Source organism: Pseudophryne corroboree, chromosome 6 (genome assembly GCF_028390025.1).
Source record: "Pseudophryne corroboree isolate aPseCor3 chromosome 6, aPseCor3.hap2, whole genome shotgun sequence".
Classification (NCBI taxonomy): domain Eukaryota; kingdom Metazoa; phylum Chordata; class Amphibia; order Anura; family Myobatrachidae; genus Pseudophryne; species Pseudophryne corroboree.
The window spans coordinates 518,671,550-518,688,401 of NC_086449.1; the positions used below are offsets into that span (position 1 = coordinate 518,671,550).

Consider the following 16,852-nt stretch of genomic DNA (forward strand, 5'->3'; position numbering starts at 1 on the left):
CTGCAGTGCTGTGCGCTACCTTGGTGAAGACCGAAGTCTTCTGCCGACGATTTTCCGGACTCTTCATGCTTCTGGCTCTGTAAGGGGGACGGCGGCGCGGCTCCGGGAACGAACACCAAGGTCGGGTCCTGCGGTCGATCCCTCTGGAGCTAATGGTGTCCAGTAGCCTAAGAAGCCCAAACTACCACCTGTTAGGTAGGTTCGCTTCTTCTCCCCTTAGTCCCTCGCTGCAGTGAGTCTGTTGCCAGCAGATCTCACTGTAAAATAAAAAACCTAAATATACTTTCTTTCTAGGAGCTCAGGAGAGCCCCTAGTGTGCATCCAGCTCAGCCGGGCACAAGAATCTAACTGAGGTCTGGAGGAGGGTCTTAGTGGGAGGAGCCAGTGCACACCAGGTAGTCCTAAAGCTTTCTTTAGTTGTGCCCAGTCTCCTGCGGAGCCGCTAATCCCCATGGTCCTTACGGAGTCCCAGCATCCACTTAGGACGTCAGAGAAATATATATATCAGGGCCGTAACTACGTGTGTGCCAAGTGGGCTTGGCACACAGCGCAGTTGCCCTGAGGGCGCATGGCCAGCGGCATGTAATGAGTCAAATTGACTCATTACATGCCGCCTCTGCTGTGTGCTGTGTGCGCCGCGCTGTGTAGGGAGAAGAGGACCAGCGCCGGGCAGCGGAGAAGGAGGGGGAGGGAGGGGGAGCAGGGAGCCGCAGCAGCGCTATGTCATTGGTAGTAAGCGCCGCTGCAGCATCCCCCTCTCCTTCTGTATTGGCTGCCCGGCGCTGCTGTGGATGCTGGGATGCGGTTCCTCCATCCCAGCATCCACAGCAGCGCCGGGCAGCCAATACGGAAGGAGAGGGGGATGCTGCAGCGGCGCTTACTACCAATGACATAGCGCTGCTGCGGCTCCCTGCTCCCCCTCCCTCTCACCTCACTGCCTGCACCGAGGGAGCTGCACGAGGAGCCTGACTGCCAGCAGGGAGATGGTAAGTATATGTCTCTTTCTTTCTCTCTCTCTCTCTCTCAGGGGGTCACCGTCTGCCGCAATGTGTAAAAAGGGGGATGGCTGCCGCAATGTGTAAAAAGGGGGACTGGCTGTAAAAAGGGGGCCTGGCTGCCGCAATGTGTAAAAAGGGGGCCTGGCTGCCGCAATGTGTAAAAAGGGGGCCTGGCTGCCGCAATGTGTAAAAAGGGGGCCTGGCTGCCGCAATGTGTAAAAAGGGGGACAAAAGGGGGCCTGGCTGCCGCAATGTGTAAAAAGGGGGACTGGCTGCCGCAATGTGTAAAAAGGGGGCCTGGCTGCCGCAATGTGTAAAAAGGGGGACTGGCTGCCGCAATGTGTAAAAAGGGGGACTGTCTGCTGTAATGTGTAAAAAGGGGGACGCTGTCTGCTGTAATGTATAAAAGGGGCTCTACCTGGTGTAGTGGCGCTACTGTGCAGCGTAATTTGAATAATGTAGACTACTGTGCACCGTAGTATGAATTGCTATTTGGTGGCCACGCCCCTTCCCGTGAAGCCACGCCCCTATAAATTTTTCATGCGCCTATGGCGCGCACTGCCCCTATCTTACATGGGGGGGGCGCGCCACTGTCGTTTCTTGCACACAGCGCTAAAATGCCTAGTTACGGCACTGATATATATATATATATATAAAAGCACTCACCAGTCTTCATATAAAAATGTAATGATCAGACATCAGCAGAGTACATGTTCCATGGTACCTGTACTTTGCGGATTGTCTGAGCATTAAACTTTGTATGAAGACTGGTGAGTGCTCCCATTTCTTGTATTATATACTGGAGTGGACCGATTTAGTTGTTTTGGTCCATACTGAATGTCACCCCAGCATGAGATATCAAAACGTGAGTGTGGACTGCATTGGAGTTATATATAGAGAGCTCTATATCTGCATTTCCTCATCAATAAATAATCCTCACTAATAAATCATCATCAATAAATATTGCATTTTACAGTTTTCTAATTGTATTCTACAGCATTCTCTTCACAATTCTAATAATCCTCATCAATAAATATTGCATTCTACAGTTTAGTGAATGAGAATAACTAGTGCAAATTACACTAATTATACACAACTACAGTAACTTCAGTAACACTGTCCTGCTGAGAATTACTGTCCACTCCACCAAGGAACATCCATCACCATAGTCTAAACTTAAGTGTCCCTAAAAGCAGTGTCACTATGCTGGCAGCTATTCACCTGAGGAACCCACCTGGGTGGGAGCACTGATGCACTAGTCTTCACTCGGCGCCCTCTGTGTAACCCCGACTGCACGGGCGCTAGTGAGTAAACATGGAGGGTGCAAGGCTGGTGTCTGCTGCAGCCAGCGGGCGCCTCTCACATACACACACATACAATGACAGCCGGGCGCGCTCCCGCACTTCTCACGGGAAACGCGTCAGACTAGGGAGCAGTGGGCACCCCAGCTCTCATACTTGCACCCCAGCAACGAACCAGCAAGTTACCTGTGTGCGCCGCAAGAACAATACAGGGATTAGGTCCAGCCTGTGCCCGCGCAGCGCGTCACCCCAGGGCCGGGCAGCAGGTGCACAATGACTAACAGGAGTGCACAGCACTTGCATAGACGGAGCAGCTACAACGGCGGCTCCGCCTCGGTGACGTCACCCGAGCTCGGCCACCCAATCAGCTCGCATACAATTGCTGCACCTGCGTGAAGGCCGCGGTGAGCCAATGACATTGAGCCTGCTGGCCGTGACGTTAGAGCGTGCAGTTCACGGAGTCACACACATCATACACTACACACCTCGGTCACACTCACACAGACAGCACATGCTTGGCACTGGCAGCACATACCTTCCCTCTGTTGTTGTTCCCTGGCAGCGGGGGCTTTGTTCTGTGGAGAGAATAGGTGACCATGGAGTTGCCCCTCATTCATTACAAGGCTCATTGCTCGTGGCACAGTGATCCAGGCGCCAGTACATCCTGTTTGCTTATACCCCTTTTCTCTAACGTCCTAGTGGATGCTGGGGACTCCGTCAGGACCATGGGGAATAGCGGCTCCGCAGGAGACAGGGCACAAAAGCAAGCTTTTAGGATCACATGGTGTGTACTGGCTCCTCCCCCTATGACCCTCCTCCAAGCCTCAGTTAGGTTTTTGTGCCCGTCCGAGAAGGGTGCAATCTAGGTGGCTCTCTTAAAGAGTTGCTTAGAAAAAGTTTTTAGGTTCTTTATTTTCAGTGAGTCCTGCTGGCAACAGGCTCACTGCATCGAGGGACTTAGGGGAGAGAATTTCAACTCACCTGCGTGCAGGATGGATTGGATTCTTAGGCTACTGGACACCATTAGCTTCAGAGGGAGTCGGAACACAGGTCTCGCCCTGGGGTTCGTCCCGGAGCCGCGCCGCCGACCCCCTTGCAGATGCTGAAGATTGAAGAGGTCCGGAACCAGGCGGCAGAAGACTTTTCAGTCTTCCTCAGGTAGCGCACAGCACTGCAGCTGTGCGCCATTGTCTGTCAGCACACTTCCCACAGCGATCACGGAGGGTGCAGGGCGCGGGGGGGGGGGGCGCCCTGGCAGCAATGTAGAATACCTGTATGGCGAAAAATACATCACATATAGCCCTTGAGGCTATATGGATGTATTTAACCCCTGCCAGACTTCACAATCTCCGGAGAAGAAGCCCGCCGAAAAGGGGGCGGGGCCTATTCTCCTCAGCACACAGCGCCATTTTCCCTCACAGAAAGGCTGAGGGGAAGGCTCCCAGGCTCTCCCCTGCACTGCACTACAGAAACAGGGTTAAAACAGAGAGGGGGGGCACTGATTTGGCGATATACATATATATATTAAATGCTATATGGGAGGAACACTTATATAAGGGTTGTCCCTGTATAATTATAGCATTTTGGTGTGTGCTGGCAAACTCTCCCTCTGTCTCCCCAAAGGGCTAGTGGGTCCTGTCCTCTATCAGAGCATTCCCTATGTGTGTGCTGTATGTCGGTACGTGTGTGTCGACATGTATGAGGAAAATGTTGGTGAGGAGGCGGAGCAAATTGCCTGTAATGGTGATGTCACTCTCTAGGGAGTCGACACCGGAATGGATGGCTTACTTATGGAATTACGTGGTAATGTCAACACGCTGCAAGTGGGTTGACGACATGAGACGGCCGGCGAACAAATTAGTACCGGTCCAGGCGTCTCAGACACCGTCAGGGGCTTGTAAAAACGCCCATTTACCTCAGTCGGTCGACATAGACCCAGACACGGACACTGATTTCAGTGTCGACGGTGAAGAAACAAACGTATTTTCCTTTAGGGCCACACGTTAAGGGCAATGAAGGAGGTGTTACATATTTCTGATACTCCAAGTACCACAAAGAAGGGTATTATGTGTGAGGTGAAAAAACTACCTGTAGTTTTTCCTGAATCAGATAAATTAAATGAAGTGTGTGATGATGCGTGGGTTTCCCCCGATAGAAAATTATTGGCGGTATACCCTTTCCCGCCAAGTTAAGGCGCATTGGGAAACACTCCTCAGGGTGGATAAGGCGCTCACATACTTATCAGAAAAATATCCTAAAAAGTATACACACACATGCTGGTGTTATACTGTGACCAGCGATCGCCTCAGCCTGGATGTGCAGAGCTGAGGGGGCTTGGTCGGATTCCCTGGCTAAAAATATTGATACCCTTGACAGGGACAGTATTTTATTGACTATAGAGCATTTAAAGGATGCATTTCTATATATACGAGATGCGCAGAGGGATATTTGCACTCTGGCATCAAGAGTAAATGCGATGTCCATATCTGCAAGAAGATGTTTATGGACACGACAGTGGTCAGGGGATGCAGATTCCAAACGGCACAAAGATGTATTGCCGTATAAAAGGGGAGGAGTTATTTGGGGTCGGTCCATGGGACCTGGTGGCCACGGCAACTGCTGGAAGATCCACCGTTTTTTACCCTAAGTCACATCTCTGCAGAAAAAGACACCGTCTTTTCAGCCTCAGTCTTTTCGTCCCTATAAGATATCTGCCCAGGGATAGAGGAAAGGGAAGAAGACTGCAGCAGGCAGCCCATTCCCAGTAACAGAAGCCCTCCACCGCTTCTACTAAGTTCTCAGCATGACGCGGGGACCGTACAGGACCCCTGGATCCTACAAGTAGTATCAAAGGGGCACAGATTGGAATGTCGAGGCGTTTCCCCCCTCGCAGGTTCCTGTAGTCTGCTGTACCAATGTCCCCCTCCGACAGGGAGGCAGTATTGAAAACAATTCACAAGCTGTATTCCCAGCAGGTGATAATAAAATTACCCCTCCTACAACAAGGAAAGGGGTATTGTTCCACACTATAGGGTGGTACTGAAGCCAGAAGGCTAGGTGAGACCGATTCTAAATCTGAAAAATTTGAACACTTACAAGGGTTCAAATCCAGATGGAGTCACTCAGAGCAGTGATAGCGAACTGGGAACAAGGGGACTATATGGTGTCCCGGGACATCAGGGATGCTTACCTCCATGTCCAAAAATTTGCTTTTCTCACCAAGGGTACCTCAGGTTCGTGGTACAGAACTGTCACTATCAGTTTCAGACGATGCCGTTGGAGTGTCCAAGGCATCCCGGGTCTTTACCAAGGTAATGACCGAAATGAGGATTCGTCTTCAAAGAAAATGGACGACCTCCTGATAAGAACAAGGTCCAGAGAACAGTTGGAGGTCGGAGTAGCACTATCTCAAGTAGTTCTACGACAGCACGGGTGGATTCTAAATATTCCAAAACCGCAGTTGTTCCGACGACACGTCTGCTGGTCCTAGGGATGATTCTGGACACAGTCCAGGAAAAGGGTGTTTCTCCCAGAGGAGAAAGCCAGGGAGTTATCCGAGCTAATCGGGATCCTCCTAAAACCAGGAAAAGTGTCAGTGCATCATTGCACAAGAGTCCTGGTAAAAAATGGTGGCTTATTACGAAGCGCTTCCATTCGGCAGATTTCACGCAAGAACTCTTCAGTGGGATCTGCTGGACAAATGGTCCGGATCGCATCTTCAGATGCATCAGCGGATAACCCTATATCCAAGGACAAGGGTGTCTCTCCTGTGGTGATTACAGAGTGCTCATCTTCTAGAGGGCCGCAGATTCGGCATTCAGGATTGGATGCTGGTATCCACGGAGGCCAGCCTGAGAGGCTGGGGAGCAGTCACACAGGGAAAAAATTTCCAGGGAGTGTGATCAAGTCTGGAGAATTCTCTCCACATAAATATACTGGAGCTAAGAGCAAATTTGTAATGCTATAAGCTTAGCAAGGCCTCTGCTTCAAGGTCAGCCGGTATTGATCCAGTGGGATAACATCACGGCAGTCGCCCACGTAAACAGATAGGGCGGCACAAGAAGCAGGAGGGCAGTGGTCAAAACTGCAAGGATTTTTCGCTAGACGGAAAATCATGTGATAGCACTGTCAGCAGTGTTCATTCCGGGAGTGGACGACTGGGAAGCAGACTTCCTCAGCAGGCACGACCTCCACCCGGGAGAGTGGGAACTTCATCGGGAAGTTTTCCGCATGATTGTGAACCGTTGGGAAAGACCAAAGGTGGAAATGATGGCGTCCCGCCCGAACAAAAAACGGGACAGGTATTGCGCCAGGTCACGAGACCTTCAGGCGATAGCTGTGGACGTCCTGGTAACACCGTGGGTGTAACAGTCGGTGTATGTGTTCCCTCTTCTGCTTCTCATAACCAAGGTATTGAGAATTATAAGACGTAGAGGAGTAAGAACTATACTCGTGGCTCCGGATTGGCCAAGAGGGACTTGGTACCCGGAACTTCAAGAGATGCTCACAGAGGACTAATGGCCTCGGGAGCTAAGATGGGATTTGCTTTCAGCAAGAACCATGTCTGTTCCAAGAGGAACCGTGGCATCTGCCTCTAAGAAAGGACCTGCTCCAGCAGGGACCTTGTCTGTTCCAAGACTTACCGCGACTGCGTTTGACGGCATGGCGGTTGAACGCCGGATCCTAAGGGAAAAGGCATTCCGGAAGAGGTCATACCTACCCTGGTCAAAGCCAGGAAGGAGGTGACCGCACAACGTTATCACCACATGTGGTGAAAATATGTTGCGTGGGTGAGGCCAGGAAGGCCCCACGAAAAAATTTCAACTAGGTCGATTTCTGCACTTCCTGAAAACAGGAGTGTCTATGAGCCTCAAATTGGGGTCCATTAAGGTTCAAGTTTCGGCCCTGTAGATTTTCTTCCAGAAAAAATTGGCTTCAATTCCTGAAGTCCAGACGTTTGTCGAGGGAGTATTGCATATACAGCCCCTTGTGTGCCTCCAGTGGCACCGTGGGATCTCAACGTAGTGTTGGGATTCCTCAAATCATATTGGTTTGAACCGATCAAATCTGTGGATTTGAAATATCTCACATGGAAAGGGACCATGTTGTGGCCCTGGCCTCGGCCAGGCGATTGTCAGAATTGGGGGCTTTGTCTTAAAAAAAAAAAAAAGCTCATATTTGTTTTTCCATTCGGACAGGGCAGAACTGCGGACTCGTCCCCAGTTTCTTCCTAAGGTGGTGTCAGCGTTTCGCCTGAAACAACATATTGTGGTGCCTGCGGCTACTAGGGACTTGGAGGACTCCAAGTTGCTAGACGTTGTCGGGGCCCTAAAAATAGATATATATATATATATATATATATATATATATATATATATATATATATATATATATTTCCAGGACGGCTGGAGTCAGAAAGTCTGACTTGCTGTTTATATTGTATGCACCCCAAAAGATGGGTGCTCCTGCTTCTAAGCAGACTATTGCTCGTTGGATTTGTAGTACAATTCAGCTTGCACATTCTGTGGCAGGCCTGCCACAGCCAAAATCTGTAAAAGCCCATTCCACACGGAAAGTGGGCTCATCTTGGGCGGCTGCCCGAGGGGTCTCGGCTTTAAAATTTTGCCGAGCAGCTACGTGGTCAGGGGGGAACACGTTTGTAAAATTCTACAAATTTGATACCCTGGCTGAGGAGGACCTGGAGTTCTCTCATTCGGTGCTGCAGAGTCACCCGCACTCTCCCGCCCGTTTGGGAGCTTTGGTATAATCCCCATGGTCCTGACGGAGTCCCCAGCATCCACTAGGACGTTAGAGAAAATAAGATTTTACTTACCGATAAATCTATTTCTCGTAGTCCGTAGTGGATGCTGGGCGCCCATCCCAAGTGCGGATTGTCTGCATTACTTGTACATAGTTATTGTTACAAAAATCGGGTTATTATTGTTGTGAGCCATCTTTTTTAGAGGCTACTTCATTGTTATCATACTGTTAACTGGGTTCAGATCACAAGTTGTACGGTGTGATTGGTGTGGCTGGTTTGGGTCTTACCCGGGATTCAAGATCCTTCCTTATTGTGTACGCTCGTCCGGGCACAGTACCTAACTGAGGCTTGGAGGAGGGTCATAGGGGGAGGAGCCAGTACACACCATGTGATCCTAAAAGCTTGCTTTTGTGCCCTGTCTCCTGCGGAGCCGCTATTCCCCATGGTCCTGACGGAGTCCCCAGCATCCACTACGGACTACGAGAAATAGATTTATCGGTAAGTAAAATCTTATTTTCCACTAGCTCAAAAAACACGGGTAAATGCACGGGGGCGCGCATTTACCCGTGTTTTTGGCAAGTGGAAAAGGGTAAACCCGGATCAAGTGACCCGTGAATCCTACCCGGCTATTTACCTGGGTAGGACACGGGAATGATCCGGGTAGGGTGTAGTGTAAACGGGAGCCGTGTCGATGCGACACGGCTCCCGTTTACACTGTATGGATGGGCGGCGCTGGGAGATCATGTGATCTCCCTGCGCCGCCCCTGCCGTGTAGCTAGAAGCGTCACCAACCCGGCATATGCCGGGTTGTGACTGCTAATGGGAAAGGGACCGAGCACGGGTCGCAGCAGGGGGCAGCTCCCGTGTCAGGCTCCCGGCTGCGACCCGTGCTCGTAGGTGTAAAAGGGGTATTAGTGTTTAAATGACAAGGTGACTGACTGCAATGTTCAAGTCAAAAACTAGTAGCCCTAAGAAGACACATGTTTTGCAACCAGGATTTCTCATACATCCTAGAGGATGCTGGGGTCCACTTCATGACCATGGGGTATAGACGGTTCCGCAGGAGCCATGGGCACTCTTAAGACTTTTCGATGGGTGTGAACTGGCTCCTCCCTCTATGCCCCTCCTCCAGACCTCAGTTTTAGAAATGTGCCCAGGCAGACTGGATGCACTCTGAGGAGCTCTACTGAGTTTCTCTGAAAAGACTTATGTTAGGTTTTTTATTTTCAGGGAGAACTGCTGTCATCAGACTCCCTGCTTCGTGGGACTGTGGGGGCAGAAGTAGGAACCAACTTCCTGAAGAGTTTCATGGCTCTGCTTCTGGCTGACAGGACACCATTAGCTCCTGAAGGGTACTGAACGCTAGCCGTGTCTAGATGCTCACTCCCACAGCATGCCGTCACCTCCCTCACAGAGCCAGAAGTCAGAAGACAGGTGAGTAGAAGAAGACAGATCTTCTATCAAGAAAAGTGACTGCTGAGATGCAAGCGCGCCATTGCTGCCCACACACACAGGCACTGCAGGGCGCGGGGGGGGGGGGGGGGGGCGGCGCCCTGGGCAGCAAAAACACCTCTATAAACTGGCAAAAAGGGGGCATAAGATGCACAGCCCTACCCCCGCCAGTATAAATATTACACTAAGTCCCTGAGGTAAAAACGCGCCATTGCGGGGGTGGAGCTTCTTCCTCAGGCAGCCAGCACACTGCTCAGCGCCATTTTCTCCTCAGGCTGCAGAGACATCGCTGGTCCTCCTTCTCTTCTGACTACAAGTATTCAGGGTGCAAAACGGGGGGGCACAAGCGATTTTGGTGCATTACAATTGTTTTTTACTGTGTAAAAAGCACTGCATGTCAGTAGGCATTCTCTGTTCACAGGCATTAGATACTGGCGCTGGGGTTGTGAACTGGCTGCTCCTAGACTGTGTCCCTCTGACAGATTTTACTGTGGGTCTGTCCCCTATAAATCCCAGTGTGTCTGTGTGTGTGTGTTGTACACGTGTGTAAGACATGTCAGAGGCAGGGAGTTCCTCTCCGGAGGAAACCATTTTAGGGACACAGGAGTGTAATGTGGTGGCACTGCCGGCACACCAAGAGCCTGCATGGGTGAAAGAAATACGTGATAGTATGCATCATACCAATAGGAGATTAGATAAGTCTGAATCTCATGCTGAGTGCTGGAGAAAATCTGTGGAAGATGTGATTTTTTTAGGGCTCTATTCTTCCATCCGCAGGCGACCCCTCTGGGTCACATAAGAGACCATTTGCAAATATTGTGAATACTGATACCGACACAGACACTGATTCTTGTGTCGACGATAGTGACTCCAGAGAAATAGATCATAAATTGGCAAAAAATAGACAATATATGATTGTAGCTATAAGGGAAGTACTGGAAGTCTACAGAGTTTTAGTATTAAACTATATTTCTCATACGTCCTAGACCTAGAGGATACTGGAGTCCACATTAGTACCATGGGGTATAGACGGGTCCACTATGAGCCATGGGCACTTTCAGAAATTGGTAGCATGGGCTGGCCCCTCCTTCCATGCCCCTCTCACCAGACCCAGTTTAGAAAATGTGCCCGGAGGAGCCGGTCACGCTTGGGAAGCTCCTGAAGAGTTTTCTGCATTTATTTTATTTTTTATTGTTTCCAGGCAGGTCTGGCTGGCACCAGACTGCCTGCTTCGTGGGACTTAGGGGGGAAAATGGCCCAACCTCCCTAGGGTTAATGGTCCCGTTCCCTGCTGACAGAACAATGAGCTCCTGAAGGTCCTATTCGCAAGCCCCACCACGGGGTGAGTGTACAGACCCGCAGCACGCCACCACCCCTAACAGAGCCAGAAGTTAGAAGAGTGGTGAGTAGGTGGCAGGCGTCCTGGTTAGCGGATCGCCGGCTGTAATGGTGGCACAAGTGGTAGGAATGCACCGCTGATAAGCAGGCTGCGGCTCCAGGCTTCAGTGGCATGCAGGGTGCTGTGTGTCCCGCTGTGAGGGGCAAGCTGAAGCCACAACAAACATATCCCCACACGTACAGCAATTCTCCAGGGGTCTTCTTAACCCACTGTAGAAAAGAAATTACCTCAGCCAGTATAAAAAAAACGAGAAGACTGCACGCCATTAAGGAGGCGGGGCTTCACTATGAGCGGATCCAGCAGCTCGTCAGCGCCATTTTCCCTCTGCAGCTACACACAAACAGGCTGGCAGGGAAGCGCAGCTCCTCCACAAGGACTCCAGAGCACCTCTGCGGTACCAGGGGGTCATAGCAAAGGGGGGGAGCAATATTTGGTGTACTAAACCCTATTAAGGGTACTTGGTTTGCGACCCAGCTGAACTTGTACTTTAGCTATAGGGGCACTGTGTGGCTGGCTCCATTATACTCTGTGTCTCCCTAGAGGGCTTTGTGTGGGTTAACTGTGTTTTACCCCATTTTCCTGGGTGTGTTTGTGTTTTCTTTCACATTAATTATGTCAAAGGAGTGTGTATCATGCACAGCAGAGTGTTTTTCTCAATCTGGGGGAACACTTCCATGTACTCAGGATAGTACACATTCTCAGGCTAGTGGATCTGAACCAGTATGGTTAGATTCATTAAAAGGGATGATTTCAAATATTTTGAATAAATTATCCCAAAATGAGAAGGAGACGCAATACTTAGGGCAATCTGCTGATGACCTGATGAATAGAGATTCAGTGGTTATTCCAGCTTCTCAGACCTCTGCCATTTGTCCACAGAAACGTACTTGGGCCCAAATCATGCAGGCTGATACCGATGATGATGATGATGATGATGATGTATCAGACCCAGAGGAGGATAAGGTGAACTCGGGATGCAGCTTTGTCACAGGGAATACAGGCACTAGTAGAAGCTATTAGAGATTTCCTGCACATCCCTGACAAAAGGAAATCCTCAGCAACTTTCCCTGCATCTAAGGAGTTAAATTCCCTATTTGAAGCAACTTGGGTAAATCCTGACAAGAAGTTTCAGATCCCAAGACGGTTACTCACATTCTTCCCGTTTCCTCAGGATGATAGGAAAAAATGTGAAAACCCACCGGTAGTTGACGCATCGGTTTCTAGGCTGTCACGTAAAATAGTTTTACCTCTTCCTGGGGCAGCTTCCTTGAAGGATGCTGCAGACCACAAGATTGAGACCACTCTCAAATCTCTGTACACAGCTGCGGGGGTGGCCCAGAGACCCACAATAGCTTGTGCATGGATCTCTAGGGCCATTGCAAAATGGTCAGGTAATCTAATTGACAGGTTAGATTCCTTATCCGGGGGGAGATAATTTTAATCCCTACAGCATATACAGGATTCTGATAACTTTATGGTGGAGGTCATAAAGGAAATTCGTTTACTCAACACATGCACCACTGCCATGGCAGTGTCAGCACGTAGGGGCTTGTGGCTACGCCAGTGGACTGCGGACGCAGATTCCAGGAAAGGCGTGAAAAACCTACCTTTCACAGGTGAAGCCCTTTTTGGAGATGAACTGGATACGTGGATATCGAAGGCTACGGCGGGTGAGTCTACATACCTTCCTTCCACATCTCCCCCAACTAGAAAATCCTACACTGCTCCAACTCTGCAGTCCCTTCGGACAGCGAAATTTAAAAACAAAACCAAAGGTTCTTCTACAGCCTTCAGAGGCAATAGAGGTAAATCCAGAAAACCAGCAACTGCAGGTTCACAGGAACAGAACACTGGTTCTGCTTCCTCTAAGCCTTCAGCATGACGGTGGTCCGCACTGCCTGGAAGACAGGCAGGTGGGAGCCCATTTGAGATTCTTCAGTCACATATGGGCAATGTCATGCATGCCAGGTTCCCTGGGTCAAAGATCTTATAGCCCAGGGCTACAGACTGGAGTTTCAGGAACCTCCACCTCACAGATTTTTCAAATCAGGCTTACCAGCCTCTCTTGAAGCAAGTATGACTTTACAGGAAGCAATTCTGAAACTGGTACCGACTCAGGTCATTGTTCCAGTTCCACTTCAGATGCAAAACCAGGGTTATTACTCCAACCTATTTGTAGTTCCGAAACCAGACGGTTCGGTAAGGCCCATTTTAAATCTCAAGTCGTTGAACCCGTACTTACGGGTGTTCAAGATGGAGTCTCTGAGAGCAGTGATCTCACATCTGGAGGAGGGGGAAGTCTTGGTGTCTCTGGATATCAAGGATGCGTACCTTCATATTCCGATTTGGCTGCCTCATCAGGCTTATCTAAGGTTTGCATTACAGGACTGTCACTACCAGTTCCAGGCCCTGCCATTTGGCCTCTCTATGGCACCAAAGGTGTTCACAAAGGTAATGGCAGAAATGATGTTTCTCCTCCGCAAACAGGGAGTGAACATAATACCGTACCTGGACGATCTGCTGATAAAGGCACCATCCAGGGAGAAGTTGTTAGTCAACATTGCCCTCTCAACCCAGCTACTCCGGGATCACGGGTGGATTTTTAACCTACCAAAATCTCATCTGGAACCAATACGGAGGCTTCCGTTCCTGGGGATGATATTGGATACGGAGGGACAGAAGGTATTCCTTCCGTTGGAAAAGGCATTGGTGATCCAGTCGATTGTGCGGGATGTTCTAAGACAAACCCGGACTTCGGTGCATCTATGCATTCGCCTTCTGGGAAAGATGGTAGCCGCTTACGAGGCGCTGCAGTACGGAAGGTTTCACGCAAGGCCCTTCTAGCTGGATCTGTTGTACATATGGTCTAGATCGCATGCACCAGAGGATCCGTCTGTCGCAAAAAGCCAGGATTTCTCTTCTGTGGCGGCTTCAGACTTCTCACCTGACCGAGGGCTGATGGTTCGGGATTCAAAATTGGATTCTGCTAACCACAGACGCAAGCCTCAGAGGTTAGGGAGCAGTCACCCAAGGGGAACAGTTTTAATAAAAATGGTCAATTCAGGAAGCCATTCTTCCAATCAACATTCTGGAACTAAGGGCCATATACAACGCCCTTCTACAACCATCGCATCTTCTTCAAGATCAAGCCATTCAGGTTCAGTCGGACAATATGATGGCAGTAACGTACATAAACCAACAAGGCGGAACGAAGAGCAGGGCAGCATTGTCAGAGGTAACAAGGATTCTCCTCTGGGCAGAAAGACACGCTGTGGCGTTGTCCGCGATCTTCATTCCGGGAGTAGACAACTGGAAAGCAGACTTCCTCTGCAGACATGACCTCCACCCAGGAGAGTGGGGCCTTCACCCGGAGGTGTTCGGGTGCTTGACACATCGGTGGGGAATGCCCCAAATCGACATGATGCCCTCCCGTCTAAACAAGAAGCTCAAGTGATATTGTTCCAGGTCGAGGGACCCGCAAGTAGTGGCAGTGGACGCTCTGGTGACTCCGTTGGTCTATGGTGTATGTGTTTCCACCACTCCCATTGATCCCAAACATTCTCAAAAGAATAAAAAGGGAAAAGGTTCAAGAAATTCTCATTGCTCCAGACTGGCCAAGAAGGGCCTGGTATGCATATCTACTGGAGATACTCCTAGAGGACCCGTGGCCTCTACCTCTTCGCGAGGACCTGCTCCAACAGGGGCCGTTCGTCTATCAAGACTTACCACGGCTACATTTGACGACATGTAGGTTGAGTGTCAAATTCTAGCCCGGAAAGGGATCCCGGATAGGGTTATTCCAACCCTGATCCAAGCCAGAAAGGGGGTAACGTCTAAACATTACCACCGTTTTTGGAAAAAATACGTCTCTTGATGCGAGAACAGGAAATTTCCTGTGATGGAATTTCAATTGGGACATTTTCTCCTTTTTCTGCAGTCAGGTGTGGATGTGGGCCTACGTTTGGACTCCATAAAAGTCCAGATTTCGGCCTTATCCAGTTTCTTCCAGAAACAATTGGCTTCTCTCCCTGAGGTTCAGACATTTTTGAAGGGGGTTGTACACATCCAACCGCCCTTTGTGCTTCCTACGGCACCTTGGGATCTCAAGGTGGGTTGCAGTTCCTGCAATCGGATTGGTTTGAGCCTTTACAGGACATTGACGTCAAGTTTCTTACATGGAAGGCCATCACGCTGTTTGCCTTGGCTTCTGCGAGGCGTGTGTCGGAGCTGGGGGTGTTGTCTCACAAAAGCCCCTATTTGGTTTTTCATGAAGATAGGGCTGAACTCAGAACTCATCAGCAATTTCTTCCAAAGGTGGTGTCTGCGTTTCATATCAACCAACCTATTGTGGTTCTGGTGGTTACCGACACCTCTGCTACTTCAAAGTCCTTGGATGTTGTGAGGGCTTTGAAGATCTATGTGAAGCGGACAGCTCGTCACAGAAAATCTGACTCGCTGTTTGTTCTTTATGATTCCAATAAAATTGGGTGTCCTGCTTCAAAGCAGACTATTGCACGCTGGATCAGGCTTACTATCCAGCATGCTTATTCCACGGCAGGTTAGTCGTGTCCAAAATCTGTACAGGCCCACTCTACTAAGTTGGTGGGTTCTTCCTGGGCGGCTGCCCGGGGTGTCTCGGCTTTACAGCTCTGCCGAGCAGCTACTTGGTCAGGTTCGAACACGTTTGCTAAGTTCTACAAGTTTGATACTTTGGCCTCTGAGGACCTTCAGTTTGGTCAATCTGTTCTGCAGGAACCTCAGCACTCTCCCACCCGGTTTGGGAGCTTTGGTACATCCCCATGGTACTAATGTGGACCCCAGTATCCTCTAGGACTGAAGAGAAAATAGGATTTTAATTACCTACCGGTAAATCCTTTTCTTGTAGTCCGTAGAGAATTCTGGGCACCCGCCCAGTGCTTCGTTTATTCCTGCACTGTTACTTGGTTAAGTATTGTTGGTTCAGCGGTTGCTGTTCCTGGTTTTATGTTTGGTTAGCTTGGCTCTCCTCTTGTTTGTGTGTGCTGGTTCGGAATCTCACCACTATCCTTTTATATCCTTCTCTCAAAGTATGTCCATCTCCCTGGGCACAGTTTCCTAGACTGAGTCTGGTAGGAGGGGCATAGAGGGAGGAGCCTGCCCACATTATTAATTTCTTAAAGTGCCCATTGCCCCTTGTGGACCCGTCAATACCCCATGGTGCTAATGTGGACCCCAGTATCCTCTACTGACTACGAGAAAAGGATTTACCGGTAGGTAATTAAAATCCTATTTTTTTGAGATTTTAAAATTTTTACAACTTACATATTTTTACAAACAAAAAATATGCACTAAAGGTAGGTACACACTAGGCGACGGGTAATTACCGGCGATGGACGACTATATTGTTCAACGATATAGTGCGTACACACTGAATGTTATCGTTCAACAATAACGTTCAGTGACGTCACCGCCGGCATTCCCAAACATGTAGCTCAGCCCGACATTGGGGGTAATTCTGAGTTGATCGCAGCAAGAACTTTATTAGCAGTTGGGCAAAACCATGTGCACTGCAGGGGAGGCAGATATAACGTGCAGAGAGAGATAGATTTGGGTGTGGTGTGTTCAATCTGCAATCTTATACCCCTTTTCCACCTACGTACCGTGTCCGATCCGGGATGTTTAACACGGCTACAACCCGTGTCGGCTCCCCCGTTTCCACTACACTTCGACACGGGTTATTCCCGTGTCTGATCTGTTTCCACTTAACCCGGGTAAGCTCTGTAAAAGCCTATTGCTGTCATTACAAATGGACTTTTTACTGTCTCATCAAGATGATGTCATCAAAAGGACCAAAAGGGAGGGGTGGGGCCTGCTCACAGCATTGCAGCAATTGACACCGGTGCAGTAGCTGTGTCTAGCATGGAGTTGCAGACTGTTTGCAGTTTACTGCTGCTTTCTGCTA

At 49.6% G+C, this 16,852-nt stretch overlaps 1 protein-coding gene across 5 annotated transcripts in view; it reads right to left on the reverse strand.

The window, feature by feature from the left end:
- RAB3IP (RAB3A interacting protein) overlaps positions 1-2,930 on the reverse strand; it is a 198,107-nt gene extending 195,177 nt beyond the window's left edge. Inside the window, exon 1 of one of the 5 annotated variants that reach the window (XM_063927478.1) lies at positions 2,835-2,929. In XM_063927478.1, the coding sequence (XP_063783548.1) occupies positions 2,835-2,928 (94 nt within the window). In that variant the 5' untranslated portion in view covers position 2,929. Of the gene's footprint in view, positions 1-2,219; positions 2,449-2,485; positions 2,653-2,834 lie in introns of those variants that run through there. The other 4 variants (XM_063927480.1, XM_063927481.1, XM_063927482.1 and 1 more) reach the window with 4 other exon arrangements.
- Between the last annotated feature and the right edge of the window lie 13,922 nt (positions 2,931-16,852).